This window comes from Leptinotarsa decemlineata, unplaced genomic scaffold (assembly GCF_025532065.1).
Source record: "Leptinotarsa decemlineata unplaced genomic scaffold, Ldec_3_MD MMD2_tig00026361_RagTag_RagTag, whole genome shotgun sequence".
NCBI classification, from domain to species: Eukaryota; Metazoa; Arthropoda; class Insecta; order Coleoptera; family Chrysomelidae; genus Leptinotarsa; species Leptinotarsa decemlineata.
The window spans coordinates 1,215,736-1,237,659 of NW_027412704.1; the positions used below are offsets into that span (position 1 = coordinate 1,215,736).

At 35.2% G+C, this 21,924-nt stretch overlaps 1 protein-coding gene across 1 annotated transcript in view; it reads left to right on the top strand.

The window, feature by feature from the left end:
* Positions 1-20,557, top strand: part of slo (calcium-activated potassium channel slo) — a 113,189-nt gene extending 92,632 nt beyond the window's left edge. The window contains exons 16-26 of the mRNA XM_074185009.1: positions 7,576-7,638; positions 10,229-10,258; positions 11,310-11,451; positions 13,577-13,642; positions 16,935-17,109; positions 17,682-17,906; positions 18,503-18,782; positions 18,867-19,003; positions 19,191-19,303; positions 19,382-19,631; positions 20,263-20,557. Coding sequence (XP_074041110.1) covers positions 7,576-7,638; positions 10,229-10,258; positions 11,310-11,451; positions 13,577-13,642; positions 16,935-17,109; positions 17,682-17,906; positions 18,503-18,782; positions 18,867-19,003; positions 19,191-19,303; positions 19,382-19,631; positions 20,263-20,382 — 1,601 coding nt within the window. The 3' untranslated portion in view covers positions 20,383-20,557. The remainder of the gene's footprint in view (positions 1-7,575; positions 7,639-10,228; positions 10,259-11,309; positions 11,452-13,576; positions 13,643-16,934; positions 17,110-17,681; positions 17,907-18,502; positions 18,783-18,866; positions 19,004-19,190; positions 19,304-19,381; positions 19,632-20,262) is intronic.
* The last annotated feature ends 1,367 nt before the right edge of the window (positions 20,558-21,924 follow it).

Here is a 21,924-nt window from a genome sequence, read left to right on the forward strand (position 1 = left end):
TGTAGATAATGAATAGCATGGGGTACAGAGCACAGATAAGTGCTCTGTACTCTGTATATATATATATATATATATATATATATATATATATATATATATATATATATATATATATATATATATACAGAGGTAGCTATAGCTATAGCTGCCTACGTGGTCATGTTAGATGTAGCCTGGGAATTCTAGGTCTTCTAACTGGAACCACAAATGTGTGGTTGGCTCCTGTTGTTGCTTCCGTGCATATGTGTTGTTTCCTGCTTTCGGCAAACAAGTGTTGCCAATCTTTACACTTGGCTGCACCGCGCTGATGAGGCCAATAGCCAGAAACACGTGTCCGCGGTTTGCCGCACTTCTGGAGTGTTGTTTCCACTAATTGTTTCATTTTTGATGTGAATTTGTTAATAATAATGTGAAAATAGGAAGAAAATAGTTTTTGAGTTAATCGCGTTCGACAGACAGACATACAAATGTTAGTTTGGTAAGGTTGGTAAATTTCAAATAAGGTTTGTACAAGAATCCAGGGCTCTGAGAAATTTCCAAAGTAAATGTAAACAGGCGTGCTCCAAAGTTAAAATCACTAGTACATCTGAATTATGAGCTAGGCAACATTCAGTTTCGAAAAGTTGACTTTGAAAAATGTTCTTCTCAAGAAATATTTGTCATCAGTTTTCCGCAAAAAAAACGAATTCGAGGAAAAATCCCGGCATCGCTAAGTTTTTGCTAGCCTATAGACCTACAGCTATTCATATAATCATAGCGAGCTTCCACACAGTCGTTGCAAATTAATAGTTATTGCCAAATCGTAATTTTGAAGTACTCTCACAGTATCGTTTTCCATATTTTGGACACAGTAACTTTATTTTTCCCCATCCAAGTCCCATCAGTGAGCAGAGAGCCGTAGGTATCTACTTAAGAGAAGAAAATCGGATTTTTCTTTGTTCCATATCCCAGATAAAATGTGGTTACTACACTTGAGTATGACACCAGAAAATAACAATGAGGTAACGGATGGAAATGGACAAATTATACATTGAAGTTACGATACCTTTTGGATTGTCAATTATTAAAAATTTGCACAGTTTTGAAAACGATATTTGACAGTGATAATGCAATAGCCTTATGGAGTTTGAAGACAATGAAAACATTTGAATATTGTTACACTTATAAGTCCTTTCACTTAGACTTCAGTAATACAAGACTTTGCTTGCCCTAATAATTTGTTATCACTCACTGTTTCTGAACAATCTAAACTCATACTGAATCTACTTGCAAATCTGATTGACTATAAATAATGAAGCTTCTGTGTGAAGACAGGGCTGTACTTGCTACGTTTGTAACAACATTAGCATCCATGAACAAGAATAAATAGTGGGATCATGATTGGTTAATTAAGAAGGTTATAAAAAAATGATTCTAGCTGAAGAACATATATAAAATGGGCTGAAAAATTTGGAGACTAACACACAGACATTATTTGGACCATGCACCATGAATTTAAAAGAGATGAAATGAGTATCGATGAATAATGAAATGAAATTTCACCAAAAAAAAGTATGTTGGCCCACGAACTTCTTTGTCCAACTGATTTATCATAGACTGCTCCAAGAGAAGTGGAAGGTTTTGAAACTACCAAAGATAGGAGATATGGGCAAATCTGAAAATCTCTAAAAACCCTTGTGATGCATTGTTTAGAACCTTTGGTGTAGTAATTAATATTACTGGAGTTTTTTCCCAACACAAAACGGTTATTTTAATGTCTCGACATGTGTTTCGATCACCAAGTGATCGTCTTCAAGAGGAACATCAAACTACTCATACTTACAAAGTTATCCTCATCCATATCATAAGTACCTACGTCTTAAGTGTCTTAAATTAATTTCACAATATTGCCTCATCTACTAGTCTTAAACTAATTTCACAATGTGTCCTTATGTGCTTTTAAAAACGACAAAAATCAAGATGGATATTTTTCAGTTCCATACCACCAATACACAAAGAACTTTGGAGAAATTTTCAAGGAACTCGGTATGAAGGTGGTTTTTAAAACAAGTCATAAAGTCGAGAATTTCCAAATGCAAAATATCATGGACAGACAAAAAGATCTATTGAATTAAGATATAAGGAACATTTAGCACACTTAAAATATGGAAGACCTGAAAAATGAGCAGTCGCCCATCATATTTTGCAACAAAATCATTCCATAGACTTCAGTTCATTAATATTAGTTAGACAAGTTAACAACAACAGGCATCTAGATGGCTATGAGAGCCAAATTTGGGATCAATGTGTTTTTGAACCATTCCCCAAAAATATTAGCTTCCTCGTCCTCATGATAGTCAACATTGCGATCCTCAAACTTTTTTCACATAATTTTAAAGAATTCGGAACCCATCCTTTAATACCTCCGCAATGCACAATGGTTACTCGCGATCCTTTGTTTGCAGGCATGTTAGGCGTACACGTTCTCGAACCATCAGTCAACCCTTTCGTAATTCTGAGGAGTTTTGTCACAGCAGCTCACGTTATTGCCGGAAATATTCAATTACTTCCTTATGATCTCAGTTGTAGGAATCTCATATAGATAGAATCTCAAATTATCTAATAGGAACCGTCAATTCCTCAGTCCACGTGGCATTATTTCTCTGTATTGGTTTTTTTGGCCTTTGAGATGCCGATAGCTTCGACTATTCACAATAGAGATTACTTCGACTATACCTGGTTTGAATATGGTATAAATAAGGATAACTTTGTAAGTATTACTTTGATATTCCACATGAAGATGATCACTTGGTGATCGAAACACGTGTCGAGGTGTTAAAATAACGATTTGGTGTTGGGAAAAAACTCCAGTTATATTCTTGAAACCCTAGATAAACAAAAAATAATTAAAATGAAATATTAGTTTGAGAATCATGAAAAAAATTAAGAAAACACGAGGAAATGATGGAAAAGTATCTAACTTCTGAAGAAGATGAAATCTTAAGTCAATGTAAGCAATACTTCCTTGGTAACTTTATCAAATCGAATCAAATCTGAAATCTCATTCGTAGCCTAGAAGTTAAAAATACTATTTTCGTTTTATGAAACAATGAGGTCTTAAAACTCTACAGTACTTGAATAATTCAGCAAGAGTTGAGAGATAGATGCAAAATCAGAAGATGATTGAAGTAATGAAAGTAATAAAATGCCTAAGGAAGAATAAGTGCCTAAATAAGTGAATAATGCCTAAATAAGAATAAGTTTGAGAGCAGAGTATTTACAAACGAAGAAGATAGAAATCCGAGTCTTTATATTATATATATACAAGGGCTGTTAAAAAATCATCAATTTTCATTCAGTCTTTCAAACCTAAGAGCTTTTTCAGAAGTTTTTAGGTGTCAGTCACGTTTTCAACTGTTTCTGTCTCACACATTTTTCAAAGCTTTATGACACACTCCTCTTCAATTTTATTTACATTGCGATTGGTCCTGAATTTGTGGCGTGAGCCAAAACTTCAAGAAACAACTAGAAATCACAAGGGGTCGAATCTGGACCGTACGGTAGATGGAGTAGAGCTGCAATACTGTTAGCATTCAACAAATTTTCAACGTAGGGTCGATTATTGTCGTACTATAGTTGAGTTTTACAGCTGAGTTTTGAATGGTAATCCAGGCTAGGAACTAAAGTATTTGGCGACGTTCGAAAATTTAACCTGCACAAAAAACTAGCCTCAAATTGTAGAGTACTCCAAAACTGTTTCTCACTTAAAATTTCAGGATTCCAAAGGAATCTTAACACAGTTCCATTGACGTTTGAACCTCATGTTATTCTTTGGTGTGTTGCACTAGGTTCTAGCTTGAAAAAACTCATGCGTGAATGTGTTACTACTAACAACATTTTTTTGTCTGGTCCATCGAACAGTGGCTACATTCAGGAAAGGCGTCAGGGCCATACAATTAGTCGGCCGATCAAGTACGTATACATTAGACATCACACCATTACGAAACGACTCCTCATTCATCACGAAGTTTATGATTTTTCCACTAGATATGCGTGTTGTGGACGTGCGTGTGTGTTTCAATGTTTTTAGTACAGATTCTTTTATTTGAAAACCAAAACTCCCTGTTGCTTTGAGTTTATTGATCGTTTGGGAATATCAGTTTTTCAATTGAAAGGGTTATTTTTTAGGGGTGATTGATTTGTGGGAATGAAGAAAGTTTTTTGCTTTCTACTACTCCATCTTGAAAGGACCTAACCTAACTCCATCTTGATACAAGAAAATCTTTTTGTATCAAGATGGAGTAGTAGAAAGCCAAAAACTTTCTTTCCCAAAATTCAGTTTTCAATCTTCCACAATCTGAAAAATAAATAATAATAATAATATTTGGCATTTTATGATATATAGGTACATCGGAAATAATAAACAAACTTCTTCATGAATACAATTTCACATACAGTGCATTTCTTTAATGTCCCCCCTTTTATTTTTTGAACGGGTCAACTAAAAAAATTGAAATTTGGGATAACGAAATTAATGCATGAATGTTTTATTTTGAAGTGAAACTGACAGATGAAACTTTCAAGTTGGCGACTGGACGCCATCTGGTAAAAAATTAAATTGAAGCTCCTGACAAATGTATCACAAACTACAAAATGGCGGAACTTTTAATAATTGTAAAGTCCCTATTATCCATTCTTTAATTATTATTTGCAATTTTCTTATGAAAAAAAATATTTTTAATTTTTCATATAATAAGGCAGCTCATCAAATATATAAGGAATTATATACATGTAATTTTTTTTGTGATATCGTTTTCTTCACTTTATTTTTAAAATAATTAGTCAATTTATTTTTTGTATCATACTCATGATTATTATATTGAACATTTAATTTATTTTTATGCATATAAATCAGAAGATTATAAAAATATAATTGACATATATCCATTTTTTTACTAATTTTGAAAAAACGATATTCCAGTCGAGTTAATAATAAAGCAAGTTATTACACTCTTTGAAAATACGAGAGTTTTGGTTTTCAGATAAACTGTCTCCTTCAGTATTTTTTTGTAATGCACTGTTGGTTGAATGACCTGTATATTTCTGAAAAAATTCAATTGGATGTTTGATATCACGTAATTTCAACACCACCAAAACCAACACAATCAACAGTGAAAAAGTACCTTCTAATAAACTTGTAATTACCGTCTGTAAACACCAAGTACTGTGTGTGAGAGAAAGAGAAGTAGAGTTCACGTATGTATAATCTTTATCATTATTTTTTCGGTGTCATCGGCATTGACTCCTTTGGTCATAAGTCTAATGTACTGGGTAGGTTGTGTTAATAAATCACCGAGCCACCTAGGGAGCAGCATGGCTAATCGCCGTCCAATAAACGTAGAAGAGCTGATTATATTATATTTAACATTATAATCAAAAGTTTGGTTCACATTTATTCCGTTATATAAATCCGAATTGTGGAACATCGTACCATCAATGATTTTATTGCAACACTGAACTACATACATATCCGTCTTGAGGATTTTTCTGCAGTGCTTGTGGTTTGTCCTAAAAAATATGAGACATAAAAAAACAAATATAAAGAACAATGTTATAATGAAACTCAACAAAAATATCATCGTTTGCTACCGAAGCTCAGCAACAACGAGACATCGAACAAAACAGTAAAATAGTAGATACATTCTTGATTATAATGCATAATAATAGAGCAGGACCGCCACATTGCCACTGGTACTATGAGAACAATTTGATATACTGCCGTACGGTATTGTCTAATCACAATATTGTACCAATAGCTTTCAAAGATAATAGTTCTTGATGGGCTTCTTTGCAGTACGAATTTCAAACTATGAGTCAGCCTATGAATAGCCAACATAACCTAACATCATCAAAGACTGCTTTTTCTTGGAATTGGAAATCTCTCATAACTCAAGTATATTTTGTGGTTGATTTTGTTTATTAGATAGTGATAGATATAGGAAATACTGCGACATTATCATGTAGGAATCGAATTCTCATTTGAAATGTGACTTTCATCATTTTTTTGTGTCATATCAGCAACGGTCAAGTTTGAACGTTTGAATTAACAAAGAATGATTCTCCATATAACTGAAACTTATTGATTTACTTGAGATACATTATCATTTCGATCATTCCATCGTCATAATACGCCTTCGTTTTCAAATCGTGGATTTTTCACATCTCATATTTTCTATAACCTACAGGCGAAGTGGATTTCTCGTTATCAAGTAAGTTGTGGAAGACAGAAAGTCAACTCGTGAACCAGATCTACAATATCTCTCCAATCGAGGATTTTTAAGTTTTCCCCCCCAATGTTGGTCCCATTACCTGCTGTACCCCCTCTGACTATTCTATTTTATTTTCCACTAGAATCGTAAATACCAATATCGCATGTCACTAGATTGTGCATGAAAAAACAGACTTCACCATTTTAGACCACAGTATTTACTAGTGCAGTATTGTTTGCATGCAAGACTTATTCTGAGAAATGCAACAGTTGCAATATCTAGTACATAGATACATTTATTTGCTAATCGTTCAGCAGAGAAACCGCTAACATAACAACGAAAAGTAGTTTCAGAACCATTAGTAGAAATGAAATGTATATATTCACCATAGTGCAGTTTTTCTCAACTGAAAAGACTTTTGAATCTAGCATCTTTAGGATGGATATATGTATATGGGAAGTATGTGTGCTAATGAACTGACTCATCAATAAATTCACGTATTCAATGTCATCCAGTTTGTACTAGTGAAACTGTTAGAATTTATTAACTTTAAAATCGCAATAACTCGGGAAAGATGCCTCTAAAGGAAAAAAGTCACTCCACTATTTTTGTGGAGAATTTCACGATCTACAAACTATCTCTGAACCATTTTTCCGGTAGCTTCCACCATTCAAGAGATATACGAGGAAAACAAAAATTTGTGACATTTGGCCTCGAATAATAAACAACCCCCCAAGTGGGATCGGTAGGATTTTTTGACAGTCAATTTATAATGACGTATTTAGGGTCTGTACAAAAACTCGGCTTGTTGGGAATTAATACAAACTGGAATGTCTATTTTGCCTGGGCTATTACTGTTGAACGAAAACTATGGAGGGTGTTTCCTAAATACGGTACGAAACTTCAGAGGGTGATTCGTCAGGTCGTTTCAAGAAAAAAGTTCCTATGAACATAGTCCTGAGTTGCTCCGTTTGTGAGATACAGGGCGTTGAAATTAAAAAAAAACGTGCTTCTAATCCATAGATAACTTTTTCCTCGAAACAACCTAACGAATCACCCCATGAAGTTCCGTAACATAGTTAGGAAACACCCCGTATATGTAGTGTATTCATTTGTGGTCAATGGCTTAGTTTTCGAAGCGAAGAAGATATTACATTTACGAGTTATGAAAAAATTGATCAATCAACTAATTCAACATAATATTGCAACTGTATCAATTACTAGTCAGTCGTTAGCATAAATATTCTCCCATCAAAAGTTAGAATAGTAGTAAATAGACATTAGTTTACTGATAGTTGGGTGTACTAGATTGGTTTATGGTTTACAGATGACCATCATCCTCCTCCCACTTTCACTCCACCAGAGTTGCCCAAGAAAATTCATATCCGAGGTATTTTAGTGATATTTTAGTTACCTTCCCTACCCGCACAAAGATTAAGTTTGAGTTTCCGATTTGTGTTAATTTGCCGTTTCCCACATCATCCAGAGACATCGGAGCAATGTTTTCATTTCAACAATCTCACCCATCATTTTGTTCAACGAACAATTCACTCTCGAACAGATTTGGTACCACTCCTTTTCTGAATATAGACGTACTTCCATTCGGATATCATCGACGTAGTTCATCCATCTCATAGTATCATGCAACTGTCATGCTTCTTGATAAACTTTGCTAACCTCATCACCTAACAAACCAGCTTTCTGAAATCACCTATGCAGGGCAGCTATAAATGTGTCACAGAAAATGTTTTTTTTTTTAAGAAATCATGATAATTTGGTACGGTATTACTTGTACCAGTATCAGGAAGAATAGTGATTGATTTGGCCATCTTTCAGTGTAGTTTTCACATGACACTAAAAACTTATGACGTGGTCTATGAGTCCTGGGTTTTCTTCTCTCTAAGATTACGGACATATTCCTAAGGTTCATCAGTTCGGACTTCCAGTGTCTCAAATGATTCTACTCGGATCGAATCAAATCAAATCCACTGGACCATTCCTCTGAGAGATGGTTATTTACAGACCATTCGACCGCTTCCACCTATCCCCTCATCACTCTCTTCGCTGCACCGATTCAGCGGGAGTTGACCGTTTTCCGCTTGATTACAGGCTTCCATATATTGCGTATCACTACGCTGGCTTGGTTTAATGCGTCGTTGGACAACATATATGAAGCTTCTTTGAACTTCCTTTTAAACCAGTGTGATCTAAGCTTGAGACCACTTGATGTTATGTTGATGAGTCCAAACATGCTCTGCTATTCCCGAATTGCTGGTTTCTCTTCCCTGTGTGTTTGTCTTGTGCTCGGCAATGCGAACTTTCAATGGCCTCTTAGTTTCACCGATATAGGATTTCCCGCACACACAGGGTTGCTGGTAAATGCATGTCTTGGAATCTCAATCCGCATTTGGTGATCTGTTTTTCGTGAGGCTGCTACGGATGGTATTTCCGGATCTGAAGCAGTTTCTTATGTTGTACTTGGACCCAATTCTTCTTATCCTTCTCGACAATCGAAATTACAAGCACTGGTTTTGACGACTTCTCTTCCTTGCTGTCTTCTATCCGAAGTCTGTTCCACCATTACTTTAGAGTAACCATTCCGCTGAAGATCATTTTTTTCATGATGCCTAGTTTCTCTCGAGACCTTCCTTCGTATTGCAGAGCCCGAAACCATGATCCACAAGAGTCTTGTTGATTCCTCTTTCGGTAAATTGACGGTGGTTGGATCCTTGATCCAGATACTGTCTCGTGTGAGTGAGTTTTCTCACTTAGTATCGGTCTTCTTCACCTATACGTCTAAGAACGGCAATTAGTTGTGGACTCCCTTCTCCATTGTGAAGGTGATGAAGGTATTACACTGCTGATGTGCTTCAGAAAGATGTCCCGTTCTGAATTCTCATGGTTCTTTACTATGAAGGTGTCGTCTACGTAAGGTCCTATTTTTTTCATGTGAGCTCTTCAATTCTTTCTTCAGGTAGGTCATGTGGGTTTCCAGGTCTACTTTCCTGGTGAGTTACACACTGATCCATTTACTGGTCCTGTCTGGTACCTCCACAGATGCTTCAGAACCAATATATGAAGTTGTTGATCTGTGTCTGGCATACTCAACAAGATTCTTGTGATTCTAGACTGTCCTAACAACCAATGTATATTCTTCCTCAAATCGACTCTACATCAACAAAGCTTCTGGCCGTCATTGTAATCTCGGTTGCTTGGTCCTCGTCTTATGTTTTCGCCTCTTCAAAGTATCCGGGATTAAATGGAGCTGTTTCGTTATCTTTGACTTCTGAATGTCCAAGCAGACAGTATACATGTTTCCACAACAAATTTCAACCCACCTTCCATCAACCAAGTTTTTGGTCATGGGTTTGTTGAGTTTTTTCTTCTTTCTTCATTCCAAAAACCTTGTTTCCTGTACAGGTCCTTTATTTGATATCTGTCATATCCTTCAATACTTGAATTTTATTGAACATAAATTGATTTGATGGAAATCCTGGCATATACATAAAAGTGTGTCTGTTCTTCCGCCTATAGTTGAGGTTTCAGTTTTACAGCCCTATTTTATTCAGGTGTCCAAGTTTTGTGATTTTTCTCAATAATCTTTTTTACTGTGACCAAGATTTGTGGAAGTTTATAGCTGTACTGTCATCAAATCCTCTGTAGATTTAAGCATAGTCATAGATCAGGGTTTATTAGCCGTGATTGCAGGTTTTCATATCTGACGTTTAGTGTGCTACTGCGGCAGACATGGACATGGACAATTTTCAGTTTGCGTATTACAGCAAGAAAGATGACTTCGACCGTTGCCGTGTCGCCGTTGATAATACTGCAGACCACGGCTAATAAACCTTTGTTAGACACCGACTGTGAAAACCTAGTCATAGTCATAGACCGTTTTAGTTCCAGCCATAATATTTTATTATTTTCGAAAGCTCAGCGAGCATTTGCATAACTTTTAATCCACTGCTTTTTCTTTGCAGGTGATATGAATCGACATGATGATATGCATTGTAAGTTCATGAGATATGTGTTTTCAATTCGTATTAGCCGTATTAGAAATAGTTTGTGTATGCATTTAGTGTACAAAAGGGTATAAAATTTAGAAAAAAGGTAATTACTTCAGTAATTCACTGACTAAATACGAAGCTTTTTAAGAGATATGGAAAAACTAGATTGGAAGTTGAATTGTTATATTTCTAGGTTTAATTCCTAACTGCTTTTCAACTTCATGAACCCTAAACCAAGAATAACCTACTACTCTGTTCTGGTATAGTGATTAATGCTCTCGAATAAAGAAATATATCGTACCCCCATTTTTTTTCAAAAATATTTCCAAACAAATCAAATCTTTCTCGCTCTTTTTGCTATAGAAATAGTTTCAACCTTGATTGATTGCTCTGCCTCAGGACCGGCCTTAGCATCCTCTGGAAACTTAACACCTTCTGGTTTCGCTATAAAAAAACATGCCCAAGCTACTCGATGAATCTTGGCACATGTCAATGTCGGTCAGAGATTCAGCCAGGAAAGTAGTTATGTTGTCTTAAATATGTTGTCTGTAACATGAAATTCACCTACAATATATTGTTCGTGGTCTTTCTTTTCAGACATTCAAAAATGTTTTTTCGTCAGTAATGTATTTCAAAATATATTTGTACAAATCATACACAAGAGATTTCACAGTTGTCAGGTGATTGTGCAGAAGTAGAAGACAAAATGTTCTTGAAGAAGAGCTTATTTACACATTATAGGGATCATATTTTCAAACTGAATAGTAAAGGGGTAGTAAAGGGTGCCCCAAGGTACATTACTTAGACTCATCTTACTGAGAACTTATCACCTGTCTTATTCTCCAAGTCAAAGGGATTTCTGGTATGAATTTCGGAAAATGCCTGCTCCAACTTCAGGCTACCTCATGAGTATGAGTTTTTCATCGTAATATGCCAAAATGAGTGAAACTCTATGGAACCTTTATGTCTGTTGATCATGGGGAATTATTTAAATAGGTTTATTGTTTGAAAAAATATTAATACCATCAGATTTAGCCGAATGTTATGTTCACAGTGGCAAACAGAAACCAACCTCATAGAAATAGCACCATTCCGACAGCAAATATGGTAAATTCAACGAAGCAAGTGAATAAAGTCAAGCCTAATATTACTAGGAATGCTACTGATAACGTGGTATCTCCTGGTTTCAATTCAAGGTAAGCGAGTTCTCGAGACGAAGTTGTTTCAAACACTTACACTTTTTTCACTTGGAAAACATACATCATTATTGGTTACTACAAAAGTTTTGATTGTTATTATGAGTTTACTTTGAACTGTAACATATCAGCGGATACCCATTCAATTTGATTGAAATGAGTGCTATTTAATCAGAGCACTTCTGCCAACGTAACACAAGTGGATTCAAATCTGGAGATCAGGGAGGCAGTACTGGCAGTAATTCAAATTCCGTTTAAATCAACAGAAATTTATGTAATAATAGTTCACCTATCAATTTTTCTTATAAATCTATATCTAATCTTGGAAATGTATCTTCAAATATCATAAAACTTTTTCATAATGAACAAAATATTGAAATATTCCAAAAAAATATTAAAACTATAAAGAATTTGAATACCAAATTGAAAGATAAAACGGATACTACAAAAAAGTCAAATGTGATTTATAACATTCCTTGTAACAATTGTAAATTGGAGTATATTGGAACAACATCTAGAATTCTTAAAGATAGAATAACTTCACATAAAAGTGATATAAAGCTTAATACAAAATTATGTGCATTAGCGCAACATTCTATAGAAACAGGACATAAACCAAATTACTCCAATATCAAAGTTTTACATACAGAAAAAATATTTCAAAACGCCTTTTCCTTGAAAGGATTGAAATTAATAAGTCTTCTGATTGTATGAACAAGAGAACTGACATTGATAATCTCAGCTGTATATACAGTAGCTCATTAGAACTACACCAAAAAACATGATGATAATAATGAAAATTGTATCAATCAACTTTTCCTTTAGAGTCAAAGATTATCAAATCATTATGCCCATTGAAAAATGACATTTATGTGAAGATATGATATTTGTCAAACCAAAAAAATCCATTAATGTTTCCTTTCGTCGATTTATAAGTTCATTTCATTGTTTTTTACTCATTTTTATTGTAAGTATGATTTGTAATGTTATTCATTAGCAAAAAACCCACAACTCAATAAATTATAGGCCCTGAAGAAGCTTCCCACTAGAAGCGAAAGCTTGGCAAAGTAGAGAAGAGTTTTGATTTTTGATTTTTTGACTGAAAGACCCGTTAATCCATTTTACTATTGAATTTTTGTGGTCAAAATGAAATATCAGGCAAATGATCTACAAAACCTTATGTTTCTTCAATGGATAATTTATTTGATATCGTTTTTATGATTTTTATCACGTTTGTACCACTGATTCCTAAAAAAACCCTTGTGGGCTTAGGAACACATAATTATAGTATGTTTTCAATAATTGTTTCCACATAAAAATATCAAAAAACATTTTCTATGTTGGAAAAATTATAGTGCTCCAAACTGCCATTCTGAATAATTTTGTGAGATCCACAGAGTGTCAAGAAAAACATGAGTAGGAGAGTAGGTAATAAATTGAGTAGAGTATCAAAATCAATACTCATCTAAATGATGTTGGCTTGAGATTGGTAATCTGACAATCCATTATGATTAATGAAGTGGACTATTGACTGAGAATGTTTATTCAAATCATCATTTAATAATTTCCAAATTCATTATTTGAACTAATAGTTTGAAATTTGAATTGAATGACTATTTTTCCATTCTTGGCATATGAAAAATATTATTCAAATCAGGTGTTTTGAAATCCTTCACCTGTGAATAGAATGTTGAATGATAGTAACTGAGTCACTCAAAAATTTGGTAGAGAATTATAATTTTCTAGTAAAAAGCAGAACAGGAATATGACTCTGAATATTAATTCTCACTGATAAATAACGGTACCTGGCGGTAAGTTTTCATACATCAGTAATTGAAATTTCAGTTTTGTTTTTCAATAATACATTTTTTATGTATTTCTACAAGATTTTTGCTTATCATGTTGTTTTTCCCATAGTTTTAAGCATTCTACCATATACGTGTCATTTCAAAGTATAAATAAATGAGTGACTTTTAAAAATATGCATATATTTATAACTATGATTGTCATCAGGGATGTTTTTCTATATGAATTCCACTTTACGACTCTAGTAGAGAAGATTTGCTTTTGTTTTATCGATATTGTGAGCGATTATGATGTGCTATCAGCAGTGTGCTGTTTTCAGAGAGCCGGAGCAAGAGGCGACATCTTACGCCGGCTATCATCTAGCCTATGAAGTGAAAAAACTCATGTACGCTTAGCAAATACTTACACTTTTACCTAAATTTATGTGTTGTTGCTTGCCTTGCTTGATTGTTCAACCGTACCTCAAGGACGTAGTGTGGGTTTGTTAGTGGCCTATGGAATGTACCTCATTATAATAAATTCCCTTTATAACCCCAAAAAATCCGTTAGTTTCATGTATATTTAGGCGGGAAATTCAAAGAGTTTGGCAACATCGCAATCAACGGTTTTATTGCAAACTATTAAAAACTGATCACTGAATTATTGTTTTCGAAATGGCAAAATGAATGACTGAATAAAAATAAAAATCTAGTGAAGATAACCCGTGTCAGTGTATTTTATTACTGTTTATTTCTTCAATGTTCGTGGAAAACACTGCAGTTTGTGTCAGATTGTTGCTTCTGCACAAGATCTATACATTTTTGTGAAGAGTTTATTCTGAAATCATTGCTTTCTTCCTTTATTTGAAAGATTATCACTTCATTGTATAATGATGGAGGAGTAGAAAGCCAGAACCTTTCTTTCACTCACTAAAAGATTGCATACACCTTCGCTTGAAAGAAGCATGTGTTTTGACCAAGCGGGTAGACGTAATGTAAATTTTTTCCGCACAGTTTAATTCAGCTCCCGATCCACGTTAGATTTCCACGGTTTAACGACGACACTGTAAACACTGTAAACATTAACGAAATATTGTTTTTGGAATGGCAAAACACACTTAGAATCAGTAACTCAATAATAATAAAAATTTTGTGAGATAATGACAGTACCTCAAATATGAAGCGAGTAAAACATTGTTCATGAACGCAATCATCCCATGTATACAGTGTGTGAAACATTGAGGTTTCATCAAAATATTTGATGATGAAGAAGTGAAGTTTTAAATATCAGTGGTTTTTTAAAAATAATCTAAGATATACGGGATACCCAGTAGAAGTGTGGCACATTGGAGTTAGGTGATTCTGTCAAAAAAGTACTTCCAATAAATATAGGGTTATAATTGTATATACCGAGCGGATCGAAAGTTATTCCAAAAATCTCGTTGAAAATTGGATCTATTCAACGCCTGAGAATATACCGAGCACTTCAGAAGTTATTCCAATAATGACGTGGAAAAATCGATCCATTCAATCGTCTACATTTTCAATTTGACTCGAATTCAAAACGTAACTACTTCATCTCAGACTTCTGATGGGAGTTCGATGTGAAGCGCACTGTATATACCAATAAAATTGTTTATTCTTTCACAGCCATTTTTTCAATACACCTTGTATAGTATATACGAAGTCAATTCGAATGGCATGAAAACAAATCGTTACCGAACGTCGGCAGTTTCTGTGTATGGCATGGGCGGCGTGGTATTCATACGAGGTCTAATCATTATTTTTATATGGGAGGTTTTATATGGTATAAATAGTGAATTTATCAGACCCGATACATTAGTCTTGAATTTAGCTGTTCGGATCGATTTCGTATAGACCATGCTTTTTCCATTGCGAATGATCGAGTAGCACATGGAAAACCCGGAGCATTAGCTTGACACTTTTTCTGCGCAGAACACTCTTCAAGCTTGCTTCAGCTGCCAATGAAATTGAATATATTTCTTCCAAGCAATCTCAGCCTCAGCTATCTGCTGATAGCTCATCTAAAGAAGTGATTTCGCAATACAATGGTATTATGACGCAGTATTTACTTGTTATCCATCATTAAATCATAACATGGGTTAAATGAGCTATTTTCTGTTGAATAAACCCATTATGCAGCGCTGATGTACTTGTTTTGCCCCGGTGTTGACCCATGAAAAAGTAATCGAGCAGGTTGATTTTGCTTCAATACAATGTGCATGTCTCAGTAGTAAAAGTGCAGCTCAACTTACACAAAAGATCAAAGAAAGTCCGTTTCACTAAGATGTAAACCTTCAATACCCAAGAGATCCACCGGCGCGATAGGAATATTGTTTGTATTTTGTGATTGTCTGTTCCTGCCACATTTACCTTCTTAGAGGAAATTGATGCTTGGTTGTCACCCAAAATTCACTTCAAATCTTCATCTTCAGATCATCTCCTCAGATCAGATTATCATCTTCAGATCTTCGGTAAACATATGCTTCGGCAGCTGTATATAAATGAGAATAATAAGACACAAGAGAAAGCAAACTATTTAGCAAGTAATTTGTTTGTTGTTATCCATTCGTATCAACAGTTGGAATTGTGGACTAGATGAAATTGTGATTAGTATCTTCATAGATCTAAGTGCAAACTATTTAGCAAGTAATACGCTTGTTTTTGATATCAAATTCCATTCGTATCAATGGTTGGAATGGTGGACTAGCTGGAATTGTGACTGGTATCTTCATAGATCTAGAATTGTAGAGATTGGCAGGCAATTCATTCCTCATTCTTTGTTGTCTTGATCTGTTGGGACCGTAGAGCCTTGAGCAAAAGAGATATCCGAATTTCACCAAGCATTCAGCTAATGGTATTATCAAACTCCATATAGAATCTGAGTTTGTGGATCATAAATTCATAGATATATACTAAGGCCAAGTCCTCAATTTAGTCTTAGGATTTAGATAGACCCCCAAATACATACTAGGCTCTTTCGAAATACCTTGTGCTAGTGGTGAAACTGAGACATACGCATAGTAGAAATACAAACTTCCTGTTCCATTCTATTCTCGAAAGCATGTCGATATACAATAACCCCTTTAAGGTAATTCTGAAGTCTAGTTGTGTTATAACTATAAGTTTGAGAAGAGATCTAGTCTAGGTCGTGTGTCTTTCCATTTAGACCTATAGTAATCACACCAATACGAGTATGATCTTGAAAACTGTCAAATACAATGTATACATGCATGTGTCATATTTTTGTTCAACAAACCTGAATAATTATGACCCGCTAAAGCTTTGCATTGTTTTGGAAAAAAGTTTCTCATGGTGAGCATTTGTATCCATTGTCATCTCCGATTAGTCAAGATAATATAGACTGATTTTAATTATACCTGCATAGAGAATGAGCTAGATGAGTAGTGCAAGTTTGTTTATATAATTCAAATCCCTAATAGAGTTTGCCGAGAGGGTAATCTCGAAGTTTCTGGTTCCAACTTGCAAACTATTTCAATTCTTTCGATGGGCTCAAAACCCAGAAATTTCGAGCAGCCTCAGTCATGATTTCTCCTTGCTGTTTCGTGCTGTACTTACCGTAATTAAATCACTGAGAGTTTTGCGATTGTAGCTACAGTATACTTGCATAATATTAATCTTTCCGGCAGTGGAAAATGTCTTCTATTGAACTTACAGGCCAACGAGTAGAGGCAGTGGCGGTACGAACCAAAACAACAACGGGGTCGCACTGCCTGTAGGTTTAGCAGACGACCAAGCTAAAGATTTTGATTTTGAAAAAACTGAAATGAAGTATGACAGCACAGGGATGTTTCACTGGGGACCAGCAAGGAATTTGGAAGAGTGTTTACTGGTAAGAATTCAATATGCAGTTTGAAGAATTCAATATGCAGTTTGTCTCGAATAAAATTCATATGACTTGTTTCATTTCAAATGATACATATTATTCTTTATAGACCTATAGCGATACTTGGTATAGTATATAGTATATATAGTTCGGTATAGACATACCGAAATAACATCAACTCTGCTATTCGTTCACTTTTTTATAATTATGATTATTTGTCTTCAACAGATATTTGTTTTTTATCATTTTATCATTTCAATCTGACTATTTTAACAATCTGTAATCATACTTTGGAAAGTAGTCGTTTGGTCTATTGTTTACTGAACCAGTGGACTCAAATTGAAAAATTGACAGGTTGTTAATGTTATTGAATCATTATGTACTTATGATGCACCATTTGGAACCTTTGGTGTAGTAGTATTCGTTATTGAATCGGGTGAAAAATATTAGAAAATTCGCAGAGCATTGCCAATACTTCTATATGCCATTCGGTTTCAAAAATGCCCCGGATAGTTGGAACGGTTTATTTTATTTCATGTTTTGGATCTGATCTGATTCTGGCTTTTGTTTTATTCCAGGATAGGAATCAGGCCGCCATGACGGTTCTAAACGGCCACGTAGTTGTGTGCCTTTTCGCAGATCCTGATTCGCCTCTCATTGGATTGCGAAACCTGGTGATGCCGCTCCGTGCTAGCAACTTCCACTATCATGAACTGAAGCATGTAGTGATTGTGGGATCTGTAGATTATATTAGGAGGGAGTGGAAAATGTTGCAGAATCTGCCAAAAATATCTGTGCTCAATGTAAGTATGAACAGAGAAAAACATGCTGAATAAATACGAAATTGAAGTGGCAGTTCAACATTTTATACACTTTCAGAGTAGTAAGATGAGGACCAGGAATGGAAGTATTTTCTATGATCTCAAGTTATCATTAATTTATTTTTCTGTATGTCTTTCCACATGTTGGTACGTTGTTTTCCAGTCTGTGAAATTATGTTCTTTGGTATATATTTCCATAAATATTTCTGTGACTTTCTTATCCATATATTTCATCAAGTCTGCTACACGAAATCAGTTTTGAATGGGAGGCAAGATATAAATGCACTAGCATAATTTATAGCGATTACGAACATTCAAAGATATACCTTGGGAATTTAGATATAATAATAATAGTTTGTTTTAATATCATCTAGTTCTCAACTGGTAGTTTGGAGCATCAACAAAATGGTCGAATGTGCTTAGATGAAAGTTGATCTGAAAGTAAAAGGTTTGTTTTCGTAATGTTGAAACTATCGACTCTTCAGTGGTTATACGATTGATTTCAAATAACATTTGACGTTGGATATCCACTTTCTGATCACGTTTTCAGTTTTACATTCATTCTAAATAAATTTCAGGGTTCTCCACTGAGCAGAGCAGATCTTCGAGCTGTGAATGTCAACCTTTGTGATATGTGCTGTATTCTGTCAGCAAAAGTACCGAGCAATGACGACCCCACATTGGCGGACAAAGAGGCGATCTTGGCATCTCTCAACATAAAAGCGATGACATTCGATGATACGATAGGCGTCCTTAGTCAAGCCAACGGGGCCAAAGAGGCCGGCACGCCTGTTGGAAGTCCTATAATCCTTCAGCGAAGGGGGTCCGTTTATGGGGCCAACGTACCGATGATTACAGGTAAGCCAAAAGTGTATCAATCATCATGTCAATATTTGTGAATCAGTATGACTGCCATTGCAAACATGTGAACTATTTTTTCAGAATTAGTGAATGACAGTAACGTTCAGTTTTTGGACCAAGACGACGATGATGATCCAGACACGGAACTTTATTTGACTCAACCTTTTGCCTGTGGAACAGCTTTCGCCGTTAGTGTATTGGATTCGCTAATGTCCACTGTGAGTAAGTCAACGAGATAAGATTTTCCTTACGTTCAGTTTTGAACGTAGGGTAATTTCTGTTCGTCGTTTCAAATTGAAAGTTGTTAAACTCGTGTCTCACTTTTCCAACTTCACTTTGAGAATTAATCGAAGCAAATATACTTATTATTTGCTACTTAAAATACATTTTTGAAAATATTTTCAGACCTACTTCAATCAGAATGCCTTAACATTGATTCGGTCTTTGATTACCGGAGGTGCTACCCCAGAATTAGAATTGATCCTTGCAGAAGGAGCTGGACTACGGGGAGGCTACAGGTACAATTGTTATCAGTACATCTCTAATTATATATCACAATCGACTAAATCCAGTAATCCGATGTTTTTTCTTTATAGTACGGCAGACAGTTTATCCAACAGGGACAGGTGTCGAGTAGGTCAAATTTCCCTGTACGACGGGCCTTTGGCGCAATTTGGAGAAACAGGAAAGTATGGTGATCTGTTCGTTGCTGCTCTCAAACAGTTTGGTATGCTGTGCATTGGACTTTATAGATTTAGGGACACTAGTTCGTCGTGCGATGCCAGCAGCAAGAGATACGTCATAACAAATCCGCCGGATGACTTTCAGCTGCTGCCTACAGACCAGGTAAGGTTTCGTTCTACATTCAACAGAGTATAACGTGGTTTTGTATGTTGAATTGTGTCTTTATCCCTCCACGCCTGAACCGCGATGATCTAGCAAAACTCCTCAACGACTTCAAGGAATTGAGAGACACAATGAACCGTCTGCCTCTACACAAGGCGCCTGGCAGCGATAGTATTGAGTCATTCTACTCCGGACGAACAGAGAAGAGCGAAATATCTAGGAGTTATCCTGGATAAGCGCTTGAATTGTCAAGAGCACTCAAGTTTGGCAAATCAGAGAGCGGGAGCGGCGATTAAACGCAACTATCCTCTCATTGCAAGAAATTCCAAACTTAGTGTTGACAACAAGCTCCTGAATCAACGAATTACCTGGTCAGCTATGCTGTACGCTTGTCCCGTGTTCTCCAGCCTCAGGGACACCCCATTAGCGAGGCTTGGGAGAATGCAGAACAAGGTGCTTCGTATTATAACCGAAAGCGATCGTTACGTTCCGTTGGAGAGTTTACCATAACAAGAAACGGATCATAACCGTCTATTTGGTATGGAAAATCAGATATCACAACGACATAAAATGAAATCGGGATTAATATTGGGTATGTTGGTTCACAGACGAAATGTTTGTCATTTTTCAGGTATTCGTTCTGATGCAGTTTGATCCTGGTCTAGAGTACAAGCAAGTGAGGGGAAAAACAGCAACGGGCCAAGGCAGTGGCACAGGAGGTGGAGGAACCAACAAGGACGAGAACTCTTGACTATTGTTATGTAGCGCTCTCACAGATGGACCTTACTCTTATATATAAAAATTATATAAGGAACAGAGTCCAGAGAAGTTATACCCACCATTCCATACCCTTGTTCCAATTTTTTGATATGTTTAGTTATATTGTGCGATTGATTGTATGAATACAGAAGTTGTTTTTTTGTACATATTGCGTGTCTATATTGACTTTGTTGGTTTTTTCAAAGAGAATTGATTTATCTCGAGTTATATTGTTATGTAGTTGTAGAGTGGTTGAATCGAGTCGGCAGTATTCGCGATCAATGTGGATGAACTGAGTCGCGGTAAAAATTAAAAAATAATCAGTTACTTTCATGATTTAGTGTTTCTGTTATGGAAACTATGAAAAAAATTCATTTCGCTTTGATAGCTTTCCATAATGCGACAAAACGATAAACAAGTTTGAAGCTAGACAGTTTTTACAGCGATTGAAAGCACCAGAACTTTTTAGCCAAGACGCTTGATGGTGTTGTTTCATAAATTATACTTTCAAATCATTTCTACAGATTTATTTCCTTCCTTCAACATCAATTAAAATCGTATATAATTTTTACAACTTTTTACTGGTATTAACCTTACTTCTTCTTCTTACAACTAACTTCATTCTACATAGGGAATTTTTAGCGTACTCCGCTAGAGCTGTCAATATTGACATATTGATTGATTTTACCGCTTGACCTATGACCCCAGAACTTTGTCAAACTATTACATATTCTGGCTTAGGAAAATTTCAAAAATTATAGATTTGCACACATTGTAAACGAATAAATTTGGCGCACTCGGGATAATCTTGGAATACACTTATCTAGTATTTCTAATGCATCACTTTTTGAGCTCCCAATCTTTCGTTGAACAAGCAAATACTGCTGGAACTATTCATAAAGTAAGGTCTTATATTCTCTGTGTTATGAATTAAATTGTGGGTGTTTACTAGAAAATCTGTGAAAGCGCTACATTTCTCTGATTGAATTGAAAAACTTCCTAGTGCTTTATCTTCATGGCGAGAATTTACACTAAAAAACGATGATATTTTGAACATCGATGAAAAAGACACTTACAATACACATTTTGTAATATAATCCTTATGTAAAAATCAATTTTTTAATGGGCGATTGTTGAAAAAAGATGTGCTTTTTTGTAAATAAGTAAAAAAGAGCTTTTTATATATGAACTAGATGCTGTAGAAATATATCAGAGGTGGGTATTTGGGGAACTTAATGTCATTTCAATGTTTGTTTATTTTACTTATTGGAATCATTTTTCATTATAAGAATGCCTGATCAAGTGAATAATTACTCTCATTCTGGATAATATGATTACGAACTTGAAACAGTGAATAGCTCGTCACAATAACTTTAGACACAGTCACAGAAGTCACATAAATAAATCCACAGAAGCGAAATATTGCAATTATTAAATGAAAAATAGAAGTAATAAAAAAATAATCCTCAATGAAATACCTGGATTCTTCAAGAGAAATGAACAACAAGTATGGATTCAGTAGTATAAGGTCAAT